This window comes from Tachyglossus aculeatus, chromosome 5 (assembly GCF_015852505.1).
Source record: "Tachyglossus aculeatus isolate mTacAcu1 chromosome 5, mTacAcu1.pri, whole genome shotgun sequence".
Taxonomy (NCBI): Eukaryota; Metazoa; Chordata; class Mammalia; order Monotremata; family Tachyglossidae; genus Tachyglossus; species Tachyglossus aculeatus.
In genome coordinates, this window is record NC_052070.1 from 82,119,115 (window position 1) to 82,137,520 (window position 18,406).

The 18,406-nt window shown below is 47.8% G+C and overlaps 1 protein-coding gene across 1 annotated transcript; it reads left to right on the top strand.

Moving 5' to 3' along the window:
• Window positions 1-8,043: 8,043 nt before the first annotated feature.
• On the top strand, window positions 8,044-17,093 carry LOC119928821 (nucleoplasmin-like). Its single transcript, XM_038747338.1, has 6 exons — window positions 8,044-8,229; window positions 9,551-9,633; window positions 13,405-13,524; window positions 14,909-15,002; window positions 16,662-16,723; window positions 17,037-17,093. The coding sequence occupies exons 1-6, from the start codon at window positions 8,166-8,168 to the stop codon at window positions 17,091-17,093; spliced, it is 480 nt and encodes a 159-aa protein (XP_038603266.1). The 5' UTR covers window positions 8,044-8,165.
• Window positions 17,094-18,406: the final 1,313 nt, after the last annotated feature.

Here is an 18,406-nt window from a genome sequence, read left to right on the forward strand (position 1 = left end):
ATTTATTTTAATAAAACCATACTGCCAATTATTTATTAATTATTATTTATAGTCACATCCTCTGACTCCCAAGCCTGTGTTCTTGCCACTAGGACACGCTACTTCTCTAATTATGGTATTTGTTAAGCGCTTACTATGTGCCAAGCACTGTTCTAAACGCTGGGGTACACAAGGTAATCAGGTTGTCCCCCGTGGGGCTGACAGTCGTCATCCTTATTTTACAGATGAGGTAACTGAGACCCAGAGAACTTAAGTGGCTTTCCCAAGGTCACACAGCAGACAAGTAGCAGGGCTGGGATTAGAACCCACATCCTCTGACTCCCAAACCTGTGCTCTTTCCACAAAGCCACACCGCTTCCACCTCCTATGTGCCAGGCACTGTACTAAGCGCTGGGGTGGATACAAGGCAGTCGGGTTGAACAAAGTCTCTGTCTCACATGGGGCTCACAGTCTCAATGCCCATTTTCTAGATGAGGTCTCTGAGGCTCAGAGAAGTGAAGTGACTTGCCCCAGGTCACAGACGGAGCCAGAATCCGAACACATGACTTTCTGACTCCCGGGCCCAAGAACTTTCCACTAGACTGTTGTACTCTCCCAAGCGCTTAGTACAGTGCCTTACACACGGTGAGTGATCAATACACGCAATTGAATGAATGAATGAATGAATGAATGTCTCTGTCTTTCAGGACTGTGGAGACCGTCTCGGCCGCAAGCGGACAGACTCTGCTGTCACTCTGGAAACACGCTGACCTAGACCCCTGGAGCATTTCCAGAACCCACCCGGGATGTGTCCCGGGCCTCGTGGGTGTGCCATCTGGGCCCTCTGTGCCATGTGAGCCCAATGTTGGGTAGGGACTGTCTCTATACGTTGCCAATTTGTACTTCCCAAGCGCTTAGTACAGTGCTCTGCACATAGTAAGCGCTCAATAAATATGATTGATTGATTGATCGATTGATTGATGGCTCCTTCAGAATCAGCTCCGACGTCTGGCTGTGCCCATTGAGGCGGCTGAGAGGAGAGCTCCCGCCAGGTCTATAGGGACCACTCCGGGACATTAGGATCTCTCACCAGTTCTGATGTTTGTGCTGGGAGCTCTCCATAACTATCCCAGGCTCTCCGCCGGATGGGGCAGAGGTCCAAAGCAGGAAACCAATCGGACCGCAACATCTGGGCCCCCCGACTCAGCTCTCCCTCCCTGAAGGGGCATCTAGGAACCATGCATCCTTTCTCCTTTTTCTTATCTGCACATAGTAAGCGCTCAATAAATACGATTGATTGATTATCTCCCCTTGCCCGCTTTCAGTTTTCCTTTTCTCCCTGTCCATCTGGAGGAACAGATTCATTCATTCATTCAGTCGTATTTATTGAGCGCTTACTGTGTGCAGAGCACTGTAGTAAGTGCTTGGGAAGTACAAATCGGCAACATAGAGACGGTCCCTACCCAACAACGGGCTCACATATATATTTTAGATGGAGGCACCCTTCTCTCTCTCTCTCGGTGCTCCTTGATTAGGTCTTGTTCAATAATAATGATGGAATTTGTTTGGACTATGTGCAAAGCACTGTTCTAAGCACTGGGGAGGTTACAAGGTGATCAGGTTGTCCCACGGGGGGCTCACAATCTTAATCCCCATTTTACAGATGAGGTAACTGAGGCACAGAGAAGTTAAGTGACTTGCCCAAAGTCACACAGCTGACAGTTGGTGGAGCCGGGATTTGAACCCATGACCTCTGGCTCCAAAGCCCGGGCTCTTTCCACTGAGCCACGCTGCTTCTCAAGTTCCTTCTGCTTCCCAGACCTTAAGACTCAGTCGACAGTATTTACTGAGCGCTTACTAAGCGCAGACCACTTTACTTAGCATTTGGGAAAGTATAACGCAACAGAGTTGGTAGATGAGATTCCTGCCCACAAGAAGCTTAAAGTCTACAGGAGGAGAAAGACATTAAAATGAATTACAGATGGAGGAAAATTATGGCTGGGGAAACCCTTTTGCAGTTCCCACACCCTCGGGAAAGCCAGGGAGTTGTTGCCCAGTGAGGAGGATGGGCTGTGGGAAAGCTCAAAGATCGGATCCGGCTCCTGACTGTCTCGCTTTTCCAGTGGTGACTCATTTTCCCCATCTACAGAATAGAGATGACCTTATCTACCTCACAGTGGTCCCCTAATCCCTCCTTCAAGTCTCTTCAAGGTTCTGGTGGTAGAAGAGTGAGCCGTTAAGAATAATCTTTAAAAAAATCAGAGAACAAATCAAATTAATGAAAACTCTTTGTCAACCCTCTGCCTCTCCTTTCCCCATTTTCAGTGCTTAATTTGTAATAGAGATGTACTGAGGCTGTGTGAAGCCCTGGCACAAATTAAACCCTCTTTTGCTTTACCCCTCCAACTGTGTTTCCCATCCCCTTCTCCAGTGTTGCCCTCTTATTTGTTCCTTCCTTGGAAGATTTATCATCAGGTGAAACAGGAAACTGTGATTGAGGCTGCAGACTCTCAATAAATAAGGGCCTGCTTCCTTCCATTCCTCCCTTTTCTCATCCTTTACTACAAAGCCACGGAGCTGGATGCAAATAGAATCATTCTGCCGTGAGGGAACTATAGCTTAGTTTAGGAGGGGTACATACTGGGTTTAAGCTCAGCGAGTGGGCTGACTCCCATACTGTGAGCCGGAGGTGTGTGGCATGTAATAATAATAATGATGGCACTTGTTAAGCGCTTACTATGTGCAAAGCACTGTTGTAAGTGGAATCAGGGCTGCACAATGCTGCACTGAAGTGTCTGTACCTCTGTGTGTGCGTATGTGTGTGTGTGTGTGTGTGTGGCTGGGGGCATAGTGCATTTTCTATGAGAGATGTCTTGGGTGAAAATTTATTGTAATGTTTTTCATCTTTCCTCCCTGCCTCACCTCTCATCCCCTCAAAAAATGACTTCAGTAATCTCCATTACAAGAAAGCAAAGTGATTCTTACAACACGTATTCGATGGAAATTATTTCAAGAAAGAAGTCAGGTAACTCCTTGGGCCGGGGTTCCTGTGGAAAGACAATTTATGAAACAGGGCTGTTTTGTGTGTCCTTTATTGTGTGTGCCATAATTCCATAAAGTGTTAGTTTTGTCCAGATTGGAGAAGCAGCGTGGCTTAGTGGGAAGAGCACGGGCTTGGGAGTCAGAGGATGTGGGTTCTAATTCCGGCTCTGCTGCTTGTCTGCTGTGTGACCTTGGGCTAGCCACTTCACTTCTCTGTGCCCCAGTTACCTCATCTGGAAAATGAGGATTAGGACTGTGAGCTCCTTGCGGGACAGCTTACCTTATATCTACCCCAGTGCTTGGCACGTAGTAAGTGCTTAACAAATACCATCATCATCATTAATTTTCAGGACAAGCTTGCTGCATTCCGCTGTTGAGCTTTCCCACATCAGTGGGATCTGGGTAGTTTAGGATTTCCCCTCATAGGGATGACATCCCTAGAAAACTAGGTTTTTATTCACAGGGGCATCTCCTCCCAGGGATGATTTGTCTCCTTTTTATGGAGGGCAGCCCACCATCCTTAACATCCTGCGAGACCTCCTGGCAGGACATGAGCAAGTCTGCCTTAGAAGTGGCTCTTCCTGGAGGAGGAAGTCTTTAAGTGTGGAGGCTCTCTGGGGCCTGCGTCCCAGGTTCAGAGAAGCAAGTAGCTTTGTCACCTTTGGGAGTAGGAAAAGAGTGGCTTGGGCAGCTGTGCTCAGTAGAAGCATCCTTGAGATGCTGCCGCCCGTTCCTCCAGCCCTCCATGCCAGCTCTCAGGTTCAGACTCAAGTGTTTAGACTTGCGCAGGTGCTGTGGACTCCATCTGGGGATTGTTACCATTGCTTCTGACAGCCGGAGAGGCGGCAGCTCCAGGAATTTCCCCAGTAACCCAGAACTTGGCAGTGAGCAGGAGATTTACAGTCCTGGGCAGGGACCACTGAAAAGCGGAAGACAAATAATGATCCACTGAATAGGGAGATGTGAATACTTGCAGGTTGGCTGGGAAGGGGCCACGAAACTCCAGAGGCTGCCAAGATTGAGCTAGCCGAAGCCGTTCCAAGCCCAGCACTAGTGTCGGGGGTGACTGGGAATGGGATGGGGAAGCACAGGGACAATTGGTGAGGGGGGATATTTTTCCAAAGGGTCTTTGTGCAGCAGGAGGGATTGGTGGGAAGTCCAAGGTCCGACTAAGTAGCCTGGGGAGGGGTAAGTCGGTTGGAAAACTTGGGGATTGAGAATCAGTTTTCCTTAGTGCTGGGTGTTACAACTAGCCCTTTGCTGACCCTCAAAGGGAGGGGCTCCAAGTCCCACTGGGAGCCTTGTGTGGACTGGGACCTTATCTTCATCTGGTGGAAAGAGCACTTATGGATTAGAACCTAGTTCTTTGATCACTCGCTCCTCTGGAGCACAGTTTCACCATTTGTAAAAGGCCTCTAGCAACAGAACGAGCCTATTGGGGACCCAGAGGCAAGATTCCAGTTCTGGGCACCCCTCTTCACAGCCTAGAGATGTCACACAATAATAATAATAATAATGAAGGTATTTGTTAAGCGCTTACTATGTGCCAAGCACTGTTCTAAGCACTGGGGTAGATGCCAGGTAATCAGATTGTCCCATGTGGGGCTCACAGTCTTCATCCTCGTTTTACAGATGAGGTAACTGAGGTAAAGAGAAGTTAAGTGACTTGCCCAAAGTCACACAGCTGACAGGATTCAGGGGGGTGGGAGAAGGAGGGGAAACGTAAAGCACAAGGAATTCCTGGGGCTTGAGGCTCTAGGGCTAGAAAGCATGGTCACCCAGGACTTTCTAAACCACCAAACCGAATGCTCCAAGTCCTGAATCCAGAGGTCTGTGTGCTTTTGGAGTTACACTGGACAAATCCTTTGGGTTAGGGGTCCAGTCATAGTCTTTTGCCCCCTACCCCCCGTGCCTTCCACCCCCCCAGGCCCTGTGCAGCTGCCCTGGCTAACCCCAGTGATAGTTCTGCAGTTGGCTCACCCTTTACCCCACTCTCAGGGCCTTTCAGAAGGTGGGGAGAATCATTTTGAGCAATTCTTTGACCTTCCAAACCCTCCAGGGTGTGAAGTTAACACCCGTTAGAAGCTGGTGTTCTAAACTCCAGCTGAGATCTCTCCCTTAAGCTCCCAAAGCAAGCCCCGTGCCCCCTTCCCGGCACGAAGGGGAAGTGACCCCTGAGCAACGAACAGGCGGAGGCTATCCTAGTGCAGCTTTCCTGAGAGCTGAAGCGGGATGTTGGTTTACTTTTTATAATAATAATAATGATAATGGTATTTAAGCGCTTACTATGTGCAAAGCACTGTTCTAAGCGCTGGGGAGGTTACAAGGTGATCAGGTTGTTCCACGGGGGGCTCACAGTCTTAATCCCCATTTTACAGATGAGGGAACTGAGGCACAGAGAAGTGAAGCGACTTGCCCTAAGTCACCCAGCTGACAATTGGCAGAGCCGGATTTGAACCCATGACCTCTGACACCAAAGCCCGGGCTCTTTCCACTGAGCCACACTGCACGCTGCTTTTATGGATTCAGAGGTTCCACTTTCAGGACAAAATCTGAAGACACAGGACAAAGTGCTTCTGTCTGTGTATTATGTCTCCAGCCCTATTGAAAATCCATAATAATAATAATAATAATGGTATTTGTTAAGGGCTTACTACATGTCAAGTCTTGTACTAAGCACTAAGGTAGACACAAGATATTCAGGTTGGACACAGCCCATGTCCCATATGGGACTCACAATCTGAGAAGGAGTGAGGACAGGTATTGAATCGCAACTTGGCCAATGAGAAAACTGTAGCACACGCCCATGAACACACAACAGGCAAGTGGTGGAGATGGGTTTAGAACTCGGTTCCTTTGACTCTCAGGACTCTGTTTTTTCCCCACTAGGCCATTTTGCTTCTCATGGGTTCCTTTCCAGAAGGCCTCATGGAGGTCTTTCTCTCAGACAGAAACAGGGCCTCTGCCCAGGCCTCCCATTTTGGGGGAATTGTTGATTGCCATGTACTGCACGCTTTGCTCATGCCTCCTAGGGAATGCAGGAGGGCAAGACGTCCTGCTACTTCCACTCTGGTTTCCAAATTGGCTGCAAACTCTAAACTTTAGAAAAACGAAGGCATACACACACAAAACCTAGCCCAAATATTTGCTTGGCAGGATGCCCAAAATGAGATAATGTCACTGGTATCCCTAACGGTGAAACAGGGAGATTGTTCAGAAATGAGAGAGAAGGCACTTTCCCAGAGTGGGTGCAAGTCATCACATACACATTCTGATTGCCCTGTTGAGGTCACACTATAACGATGGTATTTATTTAGAGTTTATACCAAACAAGATCATCAGATCAGACCCTGTCCCTTTCCCCCATGTGGCTTTTAGTCTAAGAGAAAGGAAGGATAGGTATTTTATCCCCCATTTTACAGATGAAGAAGCTGAGACACAGAGAGGTTACGTGACTTATCCATGGTTGCACAGCAAGCCTTTGGCAGAACTGGGATTAGAAACTGAACCTGCTGGTTCCCAATTCCATATTCTTTCTACTAGACCAGGCAGTGAGCCTTTTCTGGGGCTCCACCCTGTCCCCTCTCAGCTTCTAGCTGAAGCCACTACATCCTTTCTCCTAGTACTATTTGGGTACGGGGAGAAGCAGGAACGGGTAGGGAGCTGCAGTTGACTTTTTCTACTCTAGAAGTTTCTGCCACTTGAGGAGAACAGAACATGGCCTTACTCTTCACCCTTATCCTCCTCGTCTTCCCCCTCTAGGCCGTGAGCTCGTTGTGGGCAGGGAATGTGCCTACCAACTCTGCTGTATTGCACTTAACCAAGCGCTTAGTAATAATAATAATAATGATGGTATTTGTTAAGTGCTATGTGCAAAGCACTGTTCTAAGCGCTGGGGGGATACAAGTTGATCAGGTTGTCCCACGTGGGGCTCACAGTCTTAATCCCTCATTTTACAGATGAGGTAACTGAGGCTCAGAGAAGTTAAGCGGCTTGCCCAAGGTCACACAGCTGATAAGTGGTGGACCTGGGATTCTCCCTTCTAGACTGTGAGCCCGCTGTTGGGTAGGGACCGTCTCTATATGTTGCCAACTTGTACTTCCCAAGCGCTTAGTACAGTGCTCTGCACACAGTAAGTGCTCAATAAATATGATTGACTGAATGAATTTGAGCCCATGATCTCTGACACCCAAGCTTGTGCTCTTTCCACTGGGCCACACTGCTTCTCAAGTGCTATGCCTATAGTAAGCACTCAATAAAGGGGATTGATTGATAGGCCCTGCTCCTCTCCCAATTTAGCTTCTTTTCTGGGCATTTGACCCAGGAAACTCCTCCACACCTGATAACCAATATTCAGCAGTCAGGCTGCAAATGCTGTAATGATTCCCACTTAAATTGGGTTGCTCTTACAGGCTGTAGAGAGGTCTGGATCCTGAGAAGTGAGTGCTTTCTAGGGGTGGGGTTAAGTGTGTGCCCTTATTCCTCTTTAGTCAGCTTAGTTCTGTTGGGGTTGACCTATGAGGGATAGCTTTTTTTTTCTTCTTTTGCACTATGTGGAGCGTTGTTTCAAGGAAATGGCTAGCCCTGATGATGCCACCTCATTTGTTTTGTGCAGCGGGGTGGATGCTGAAGTGTTCGGCACTTAGAGGTGGGACCTTCAGTTCTTTATTTGTCCTGGAAGAGGTCCAACTCAACCCTTGCCATTGCCTTGGGGGTGTTGGAAACCAGAAGGAGCTGGGAGACCTACTTTGCCAACGATACTCCTTCTGATCCTGGTCCCGAAAGCCCGGCGGCTATGAGGGAGGGTTGAGACTCGGTACCAATTTAAATCCTGGAAGCCTTACTCTTGTGTCCCCAGGGCCTTCGTTTCTCCCTCTAGGTATGAATAGGCTTCCTATTTCAGTTCCCGGGGTGGGGAAGGGGCACTGGAGAGATTTTTTTCCTCTGACCCAGCTGCACTTGTGCTTCTGCAAGGGGAACCGGCAGCTGCGGGCTCTCTTCTGAAGTTCTAACCTCTCAGCATCGGTGCTGCCCGGAGAATCGCTCAAGGCGTGGCTCGGAGCTAAGCTTCCTAAGGGAGCCATGGGGCTGCAGGCTAGGTTTGTCTTTTGGCTTGTAGGGGCCTGAGCTCCGTCTGTGACCGAATGGAATCACCTGCCCGGCTGAGTCTGTGCTCTGAAGATGAGCAGCCTAGTGTTCAGCTGTGGGGTAAGGAAGGGGCTCTAGCTTCCTAACTCTGTTTCATGGGTTTAGCATGCCTCCCAGCTCCTACAGAACTAGGGCTTTTCTGGGTTTTCTAGGGGTGCTTGAGGGGTGACTGGTGAAAGCTGGGAAGCAAAGAGACACCCCTATAACTCTGCAGCAGAACACTTACTGTGTGACCCTGAGCAATTCATGCTGTCTCTCTGTTTGTACATATTTGTTACTCTATTTATTTTGCTTGTACATATCTATTCTATTTTATTTTGTTAGTATGTTTGGTTTTGTTCTCTGTCTCCCCCTTTTAGACTGTGAGCCCACTGTTGGGTAGGGACTGTCTCTATATGTTGCCAACTTGTACTTCCCAAGCACTTAGTACAGTGCTCTGCACACAGTAAGCGCTCAATAAATACGATTGATGATGATGATGATGTGCCTCAGTCTTCACCCTACCAAGTTAGGAGAGTGACTAGCCTAAGCCTACCTCCCAGAGTTCTTGAGAGAGAATGCAGAGATATGTAATAGTAGAGAAAACCCTTAGCCAATCAACCAATGGTATTTTTTGAGCATTTTGTGTAGCACACTCTACTAAGTGCAGACTGCTTGGGTGAAGCTGGTGAGCTGGATCCTGACTCCTCCAAACCAAACTCTAGACTCCTCCCCAGGGAGTGCGAAGCCAATTAGAAACCTAATCTGCTATTGCATTTTCCTCCTCCTCATCCAGGCTACAGTGGCCTCCTCTTTCTACCTGCCTAGGTCTTTTTTATGGTATTTAAGTGCTTATTGTGTGCTAGGCACCATACTAAAGGCTGGGGTAGATACAAGCTTATCAAGTTCAACACAGTCTATGTCCCACCTGGGGCCATGTTACCGACGACGTAACGGAGGCACAAGGCAGACAAATGGTGGGGTCAGGATTAGAACCCAGTTTTTTCTGACTCCCAAGCCCCTGCTCTCTCCATCATCATCATCATCAATCATATTTATTGAGCGCTTACTGTGTGCAGAGCACTGTACTGAGCGCTTGGGAAGTACAAGTTGGCAACATATAGAGACAGTCCCTACCCAACAGGCCACACTGTTTCTCTGGGCATGCTGTGGATGCCTCTCAGGGTGCCACTCCACTCTGGAATGGATGGAGGAGTCCATTCCCAAATCCTTCGGTGGATTTCTGGTTAGAGCGGGCGGGTGGCGTGGAGGGGCTCTAAATGTTATAGACAACAGAAAGAAGTGATTTCCAGAGAAACTCCAGATTCACCCTGGCATAGAGGGAACTAACCAGAAGTGCTGAGGTCAGAGAAGAGCTCCCTCCCACACCTTGTTGCTGCAGGCTGTGAGCTGAGCAGCAGCAATAGGAGCTGTGTCTTCACAGCAGCAGAAGATCTCCTGGAGCACCTGCTTAAGCTGAAGACGGTAAGAGCAGCCCTGTGTCCATGGGTTGGGGCAGGTGGCCCTTTGTCCCACTCTCAAGCACTTAGTACAGGGCTCTGCACACCAAAAGCACTCAGTAAATACCACTGAATGAATATTTTCAGTGTAGTACCAAGCCTAGCTGCCTCTCCCAGGAGGCGGTTGTCCCTAAAGCTTTTTGAGCTAGACTCCCAGACTTGACAAGACCAGAGTGTTTCCAGTCAGGGCTGTAAAGACCCCAGATTATGGATTTCTGACTAAAGCCTGTCCTCTCCCTGTCCTTATCGTCCTCTCTTCATTTTGAGCATGGGCAAAAAGTTGGCAGCATGAGTCAAATCACCTTATTTATTTATTATGGTATTTGTTAAGTGCTGACTGTGTGTCAGACCCTGTTCTATGTGCTGGGATAGATACAAGCAATTCAGGTTGGATACAGTTCCTGGCTCACGTGGGGCTCACAGTCTAAGTATATTCAGATTAAGTTCCCAGGTCCCATTCCATGCTCATACATGCACTTTCCGTTAGAGCAAAGGCTAATTATTCTCAATATGCAGCTACCCTTCAGGTTCAGCGACATTGCTAAAGATGGTAAGGTCTCACTCCTAATACTAACATATCCTTGATTTTTGTACAGTGATTTTAATTCTCAACACCCTCACATTACTTTGCTCAATAGTAAGCGCTTAATAAATGCCATTATTATTATTATTATTATTATTATTATCCTGACTACCAACAACCCTGTGAGGAAGGTAGAAAGGCAGGAGTTATTATTTCCCACTTTGCAGATGAGGAAACTGAGGTCCAGAGAGGTTCCGTGACTCACCCACGATCCCACTTTTAAGCCTGGTAGTGGAGAGCAGTCTTGAGCCTGGGCCCTGTGGCTTCCATGATGTAAGTGTAGCTGAAAAGGATGGCTTAAAGACCAAGAATCCAGTCTACATCACACCCCTTCTTTGCAGTCGTCTGTATTTCCTCCCAACTTCAGGACATCTCTAGTTGGGTGTCCCCCCCAACACCTCAAATTTAACATGTGCAAAGCAGAACTCATCTTCCCACCCAAGCCCTGTCCTCCCCTTCACTTTCCCATCACTGTAGACAGCACTACCATCCGCCCAGTCTCACAACCCACAACCATTGCATTATTTTCAACTCATCTCTCTCATTCCACCCACATAGTCACTCTTTTACCAAATCCTTTCAGTTCAACCTTTACAATACCGCTAACATCCACCCTTTCCTCTCCCTCTAAACTGCTGCCACATCAATTCAAGCACTAATCCTATCCTGCCTCAACTACTGCACCAGCCTCCTAGCTGACCTCCCTGCCTCTCCCCAACTTCAGTCCATAATTGACTCTATTGCTCAGGTCACTTTTCTACAAAAACATTCAATTCATATTTCCCCACCCTCAAGTACCTCCACTTGTTTCCCATCCGCCTCCACATCAAACAGAAACTCCTTACCAATGGCTTTAAAGCATTTAATCACCTTGACCCCTCCTATTTCACTTCGTTACTCTTCACTATAACCCAGCCCGCACACTTCGTTCCTCTAACGCTAACCTTCTCGCTGTAAGTTGATCTTGTCTATCTTGTCATTGACCACTTGCTCATGTACTGTGAGATATGTACTCAGCTGTGTGACTTTGGGCAAGTCACTTAACTTCTCTGTGCCTCAGTTACCTCATCTGTAAAATGGGGATGAAGACTGTGAGCCCCGCGTGGGACAACCTGATCACCTTGTAACCTCCCCAGTGCTTTGCACATAGTAAGCACTTAATAAATGCCATCATTAATTAATTAATGTAGTGCCTCTGGCCTGGAACACCCTACCTCTTCATATCTGGAAATTACACTCTCCCGCCTTCAAAGCCTTATTGAAGGCACATCTCCTCCAAGAGGCCTCCCTGACTAAGCCCTCCTTTCCTCTTCTCCCACTCCCCTCTGCATCACCCTGGCTTGCTCCTTTTATTCATCCTTCCGCTCAGCCCCACAGCATTTAGGTATTTTTCTGGAATTTTATTTATTTATTTTAATATCTGTCTCCCTCTCTATCAATCAATCGTATTTATTGAGCACTTACTGTGTGCAGAGCATTGTACTAGGCGCTTGACCTCTCTAGACCGTAAGCATGTTGTGGGCAGGGAATGTGACTGTTATAGTGTTATACTGTACTCTCCCAAGTGCTTGGTACAGTGCACTGCACACAATAAGCGCTCAATAAATACAATTGACTGACTGAAGTTGCTCCTTCCCACATTACTTCCCTGATTTCCTGCTACAACCCAACATACACTTTGCTCCTCTAATGCCAAGGTGCTACCATATTTCTCATAAGCAGCCTCCTATCAGGCTACTCATAGCAGCCATCCTTGTTTGTAGTACTTTCTCCATCTTAGCTCACTATAGAGTAACAACATTTGGTATCCTGCCATTTTCATTCTCTTCACATGCTGCTCTAATTAATTAAGACTCTAAAAGTCATGTTTTATCTTGACCTGTGCGTGATCAGAAAGTGTTGGTGGCAGAATTTGGCGTCACCACTTTACTCATTAGCTTACTCGCCTAGGAGGACCAGTGCCGCATCACAGTGGGACTAGCTCTGTGAAGCAAATGCATGGGTGGAGTTTGGATGGGATTACAAAGGATTCCATGTTGTTTTTTTAATGGCATTTATTAAGCGCTTACTATGTGCAAAGCACTGTTCTAAGTGCTGGGGAGGTTACAAGGTGATCAGGTTATTCCACGGCGGGGGGGGGGGGGGTGCTCATAGTCTTAATCCCCATTTTACAGATGAGGGAACTGAGGCACAGAGAAGTGAAGTGACTTGCCCAAAGTCACACAGCTGACAATTGGAAGGGCCGGGATTTGAACCCATGACCTCTGACCCCAAAGCCCGTGCTCTTTCCACTGAGCCACGCTGCTTCATTTCCCATCTACAGCTAAAGCAGCTGCCACTCCCCAAACTGCTGCCGTCCGTCTTGGGTTTCTAGAGGAGAAACAGGGCTGAAAGGTAGTCCAAGGAAGTTAGAGGCAAAGTGCAGATATGAGTTTGATATTTCTCTGCCTAAGCATTGTTTCCCATCTTTAAGTCAGAACCAGGCAGAAATGCACATTCATGTTTTGGGTTTTTTTTTTTATGGAATTAAGTGCTTACTATGTGCCAGGCACTGTTTAAGCACAGGGGAAGATACAAGTTAATCAGGTTGGACACAGTCCACGTCCCCTGTGGGGCCAATGGTCTTAATCCCCATTTTACAGATGAGGTAACGGAGGAGTTAGGTGACTTGCCTACGGTCACACAGCAGACAAGTGGTGGAGCTTGGGATTAGAGCCCAGGGCCTTGGACTACTTAGGCCAAGCTCATTACAATAGGTGACACTATTTCTAGATGGACTCAGAATGAAAAGTTGGCCTCCATGGGTTGCTCCCTGATCTGTCCTGCCAACTGAGAAGCGTTGAGAGGCAAATGGCTCCAACTAGCCCATTGCCTCAAACTGTGATGATTGGAGCAAAATAGCAAAGAGATGTATGAACGGTTCTTGCACTGTGGCTGACCCAATTGCAGTGGACTGCCAGGGTGAAGGGCCCTCCCCGGGATAAGCAAGTTTGCTGATCCAGCGGGAACCTGCTGCTACTCTCTTGCCTCTCTTCCATCCCCATTTGCACACTTGAGACCCCAGCGGACCAGATTGCAAATGGATGGGTTCCTTTGCAGACAGGCTCCGGGGCCTGCCCCTGTCAGAAGCTGAGGGGGCTCCTCTCTCTGCAGATCTGCTTAAGTGTGGCCACTGATGACCAGCTGACTGTGGTGGCTGCCACTTCTAAGAATGTCTATGGAAGTCTGACGCCAGTCCCCATCGCCTGTCTTCGGTCCTCTGTTCTGCCCATGGTAATAATGGGGAGAGGTGAGGCTTAACTGGCTGCCAAAGCTCAGGGTTAGAAGCAGCTGCTAGAGGGGGCTTAGAGTATATCTTTCTATTCCTCTCTAGCTGAATTAAGGAGTCAGGGTTGACCTCAGAAGACCCAACAAGGTGGAGACTCAATCATTTATTGAGTGCTTACTGAGTGCAGGGCACTCAATTAAGAGTATGGGAGAGTACAGTGTAGCAGAGTTGGTAGATGTGTTCCATGCCTATAACTAGCTAACATCAATCAATCAATCATATTTATTGAGCGCTTACTGTGTGCAGAGCACTGTACTAAGAGCTTGGGAAGTACAAGTTGGCAACATATAGAGACAGTCCCTACCCAACAGTGGGCTCACAGTCTAAAAGTCTAGAGAGGGAGACAGACATGAATATAAATAAATTATAGATATGTACATAAGTGCAGTGGGACTGAGGGGTGAATAAAGGGAGCAAATCCAAGTGCAAGGGCGATGCAGAAGGGAGCGGAAGAAGAGGAAATGAGGACTTAGGGAGGGCCTCTTGGAGGAGATGTACCTTTTAATAAGACTTTGTAGGAGGGGAGAGTAATTGTCCATCAGATATGAAAAGGAAGGGCGTTCCAGGCCGGAGGCAGGATGTGGGTGGCGAGATAGGATCGAGGTACAGTGAGTGGGTTGGCATTAGAGGACTGAAGTGTGCAGCCTGGATTGTAGTAGGAGAACGCTGAGGTAAGATAGAAGGGGGACAAAGTGATGGAGAGCTTTAAAGCCGATGGTAAGCTCTGTCTGTTTGTTGCAGAGGTGATTGGATAACCCCTGGAGGTTCTTGTGGAGTGGAGAAACATCGATGGAAAGCTGTTGTAGAGAAATTATTTGGGCAGCAGGGTGAAGGATGGACTGCAGTGGGGCGAGACAAAAGGCAGGGAGGCTCGGGGAATGGGCAGCCAGATCTCCTCTGAAAATCAATCAATCAATCGTATTTATTGAGTGCTTACTGTGTGCAGAGCACTGGACTAAGCGCTTGGGAAGTACAAGTAGGCAACACATAGAGACAGTCTCTACCCAACAGCGGGCTCCCAGTCTAGAAGGGGGAGACAGAGAACAAACCCAAACATACTAACAAAATAAAATACATAGAATAGATATGTACAAGTAAGATAAATAAATAGAGTAGTAAATACGTACAAACATATACACATATATACAGGTGCTGTGGGGAAGGGAAGGAGGTAAGATGGGGGAGATGGAGAGGGGGATGAGGGGGAGAGGAAGGAAGGGGCTCAGTCTGGGAAGGCCTCCTGGAGGAGGTGAGCCCTCAGTAGGGCCTTGAAGAAAAGGCCTGGGTCACTGGCACAGCATGCCCATGGACCTTCCTCTCTGCTTGCAGATCAGCCTGGATGGCCTGGAGTTTGTCCCGCCTGTCACCTTTGTGCTGCTGTCGGGTTCGGGCCCTGTCTACATCAGCGGGCTGCACTTGGCCTGTAAGTGATGCCGTCTCTGTTGTCCCTAGCTGGGTTGTTGCCCCGTTCTCCCTTCCTATAGACTTCCCATGGGCAGGGCCACGGAGTCTGGAGGAACTTCAGTTTTTCCTCCTCACTGCACATGTAGTGTTGTCCCTGCTGGGGTCACAGTCTCTGCCTGAGTCTTTTCTTGGTCTTGCAGCAAGTTGTTTGGAAGCCCTTAGCGTGGCTCAATGGAAAAGAGGTCATGGGTTCAAATCCCTGCTCAACCAATTATCAGCTGTGTGACTTTGGGCAAGTCACTTAACTTCTCTGTGCCTCAGTTACCTCATCTGTAAAATGGGGATTAAGAACTGTGAGTCCCACCTGGAACAACTTGATCAGCTTGTATCCTCCCCAGCGCTTAGAACAGTGCTTTGCCAGAGTAAGCGCTTAACAAAAACCATCATTATTGTGCATATAGCTTTAATTCTATTTGTTCTGATGATTTTGACACCTGTCTACATGTGTTTTGTTGTCTGTCTCCCCCTTCTAGACCGTGAGCCCGTTGTTGGGTAGGCACCGTCTCTGTATGTTACCAACTTGTGCTTCCCAAGTGCTTAGTATAGTGCTGTGCACACAGTAAGTGCTCAATAAATGTGATTGAATGAATGAATCAACAGTCAAAAGTTATCATGGCTGGTCTACTTAGGTGCGATCACCTGGTTGCTTGCTAATGGTTCTTCACGGAGCCATTGCAGGAACTGACTTCTTTGACTCACTAATTCTCCTTGGGTGAGGCTGCTGTTCACCACAGAGCCTGGAACTCCCCTGTGGTTTAAGAAGTGCACCCTATTTGTCCCACTTTGTTTTCCTGAGAACCTGGTGAGGAAACTCCTCGACACGGGCTTTGTCTGCTTGCCCCCTCCTACCTTACCTCGCTGATTTCCTATTACAACCTATCCCATACAGTTCACTCTTCTAGTGCCACCTTGCTCACTGGACCTCTATCTGATCTACGTCACCACCAAGCCCTTTCCCACATAATCCCTCCCTCTCCATATGTCAGTCCACTGCTCTCTTCACCTTCAAAATGTGCCTCCTCCAAGAGGCCTTCCCAGATTAAGCCCTCTTTCCCTTCTGCGTCACCTATGCACTTAGCTCCGTACCCTTTAAGCTCTTGATTTTTCACTCCACAGCACTTATGTACATTTCTGTCATTTATTTGTAAGTTAGTTGTGGGCTGGGAATATGTCTACCAACTCTGTTATATTGGAATCTCCCAAGCACTTAATACAGGGCTCTGCATTCATTCATTCAATCGCATTTATTGAGCGCTTACTGTGTGCAGAGCACTGTACTAAGCGCTTGGGAAGTACAAGTTGGCAACATATAGAGACAGTCCCTACCCATAAATAGGATTGATTTATATTAATGTCTGTCTCCCTCTCTACCAATACCACCTCTGTTGTATTGCACCCTCCCAAGTGCTTAGTACAGTGCTCTGCACACAGTAAGTGCTCAGTAAATACCATTGATTGATAGGGAAGGTTGTAAGCTCCTGGAGGGCAAGGTTCACAGCAGCTATTCTACTGTATTCTCCCAAATGCTTAGTATAGCACTCTGCATGGTGTAAGCACTCCATAAATACCACCGATTGATGAGTCTAATCAATGCCATCTTGTGCTGTCTCCTGCCCAGTGGAAGAGGATACAGAATCCGACCCGGAGATGACGTGTTCTTTGTCAGTAGGAGATGACATGGTATGGTTCTTTCTGGTGACCTCAGGCTGCATGGAAAGGCAGGGGAATTCCTTCTCCCTTTCTTGGGTGGTGGGAAATGAGGGAGAGTTCCTTGTTTATAATAATAATAATGGCATTTATTAAGCGCTTACTATGTGCAAAGCACTGTTCTAAGCACTGGGGAGGTTACAAGGTGATCAGGTTGTCCCACGGGGGGCTCACTTTGCATCCTTCACCCCCCCCATGTTTATGAAAGCAGCAGGAAAACTTCTAATCTTAATCAAGAATGTATGCCACCCCCTCACTCTTGTTTCGTCTGTAATCCCCCCCGAAGATACAGACTAGTGGCACCAGATTCTTCCAGTGTTTCAGCACGAACTGCTCAGCGTAGTTACAATTCTCCCCCAGCCTTGGTTTCTTCTCTCCCATCGGGGTCTTCCCTTCCTGAGTTCTCAAGCTCCTGAGCTGTCGGCTTGAATGGGGAGGGGGAATGGGGTGTGTACGTGTGTGCTTTCATCCCTGATTGTCGCAGGACGGATCTTGTTGAAGACGTCACTAGCCTCAGCTACCCGAATGGAACATTGGCCCGGCCTCTCTCCCTACGAACCCTTCAGTCTGGGGGGGCTTCCCTCTTCACATCAAGGACCATTCCCCTACCCACTCCTGCTGTCCAGGCCTTAGAGAGTGGGCCTGCACTTGGAATTTGTCTAAGCTGTTTCTCTGTGATTACCTGGCTCCCGGCCTTCAGCATGTAAGGACTCTGGGGCCCTGGGCCACAATGTACCGCTCCTGCCTCCACCTTCTCTCACCCCCTGCCCTAGTCCTGGAGAGAAGAGGAGAAGAGGAAGGCAGCAGCAGTCAAAAGGGGCTGCCGCTCCACTCACTATGTCTGAGAGTTGGTGTTCGACTCTGGCATGCTCCTTCCCTTTCATTTTTGCTATATTCTGCACAATAAAGCAGTAGCTTTTACCTGTTTCCCAGTTGAAATCCATCTTTTTATTTTATTTTGCTTAATTTGTCCTAGGAGAGGGATGAGGCACTGAATATAGCACCTCTCCCGACCTCCGCTGCCAAATGAACTTTCCCCTGGCCAGAAAGCTACAGCTGGGGTGTAAGGAATGGAAGATTTTCTACTTCCAGGCCCAAGTGTTGGGACAGTCTTCTAAATCAATCAATCGTATTTATTGAGCACTTACTGTGTGCAGAGCACTGTACTAAATGCTTGGGAAGTACAAGTTGGCAACATATAGAGACAGTTCCTACCCAACAGTGGGCTCACAGTCTAGAAGGGGGAGACAGAGAACAAAACCAAACACACTAACATAATAAAATAAATAGAATAGATATGTACAAGTAAAATGAATAAATAAATAAACTGTAAGCTCACTGTGGGCTGGGAATATGTCTTTATTCCGCGAGCCCCACGTGGGACAACCTGATCACCTTGTCACCTCCCCAGCACTTAGAACAGTGCTTTGCACATAGTAAGTGCTTAATAAATGCCATAATTATTATTATTATGTTGAACTCTCCCAAGTGCTTAGTACAGTGCCTTGCACTCAGTAAATATGATGGACTGAACGACTGACTGATTCAGTCCCAGGACCAGAGCTCCTCTGAGCTCCTTGAAATTTAAACCCTGAACTTCCCTCTGATGAGCCTCCTAATTTACTCCCTGCACTTAGCCTGAGGCTGATGCCGTGT

What these genes read in the sequence shown, in the direction of transcription:
- LOC119928821 (XM_038747338.1), top strand. Translation starts at nt 8,166, where the DNA reads ATGGAATCACCTGCCCGGCTGAGTCTGTGCTCTGAAGATGAGCAGCCT. An exon ending in ACCTGCTTAAGCTGAAGACG is followed by an intron (nt 9,634 to 13,404) that starts GTAAGAGCAGCC and finishes CTCTCTCTGCAG; the next exon opens with ATCTGCTTAAGTGTGGCCAC. An exon ending in GGTCCTCTGTTCTGCCCATG is followed by an intron (nt 13,525 to 14,908) that starts GTAATAATGGGG and finishes CTCTGCTTGCAG; the next exon opens with ATCAGCCTGGATGGCCTGGA.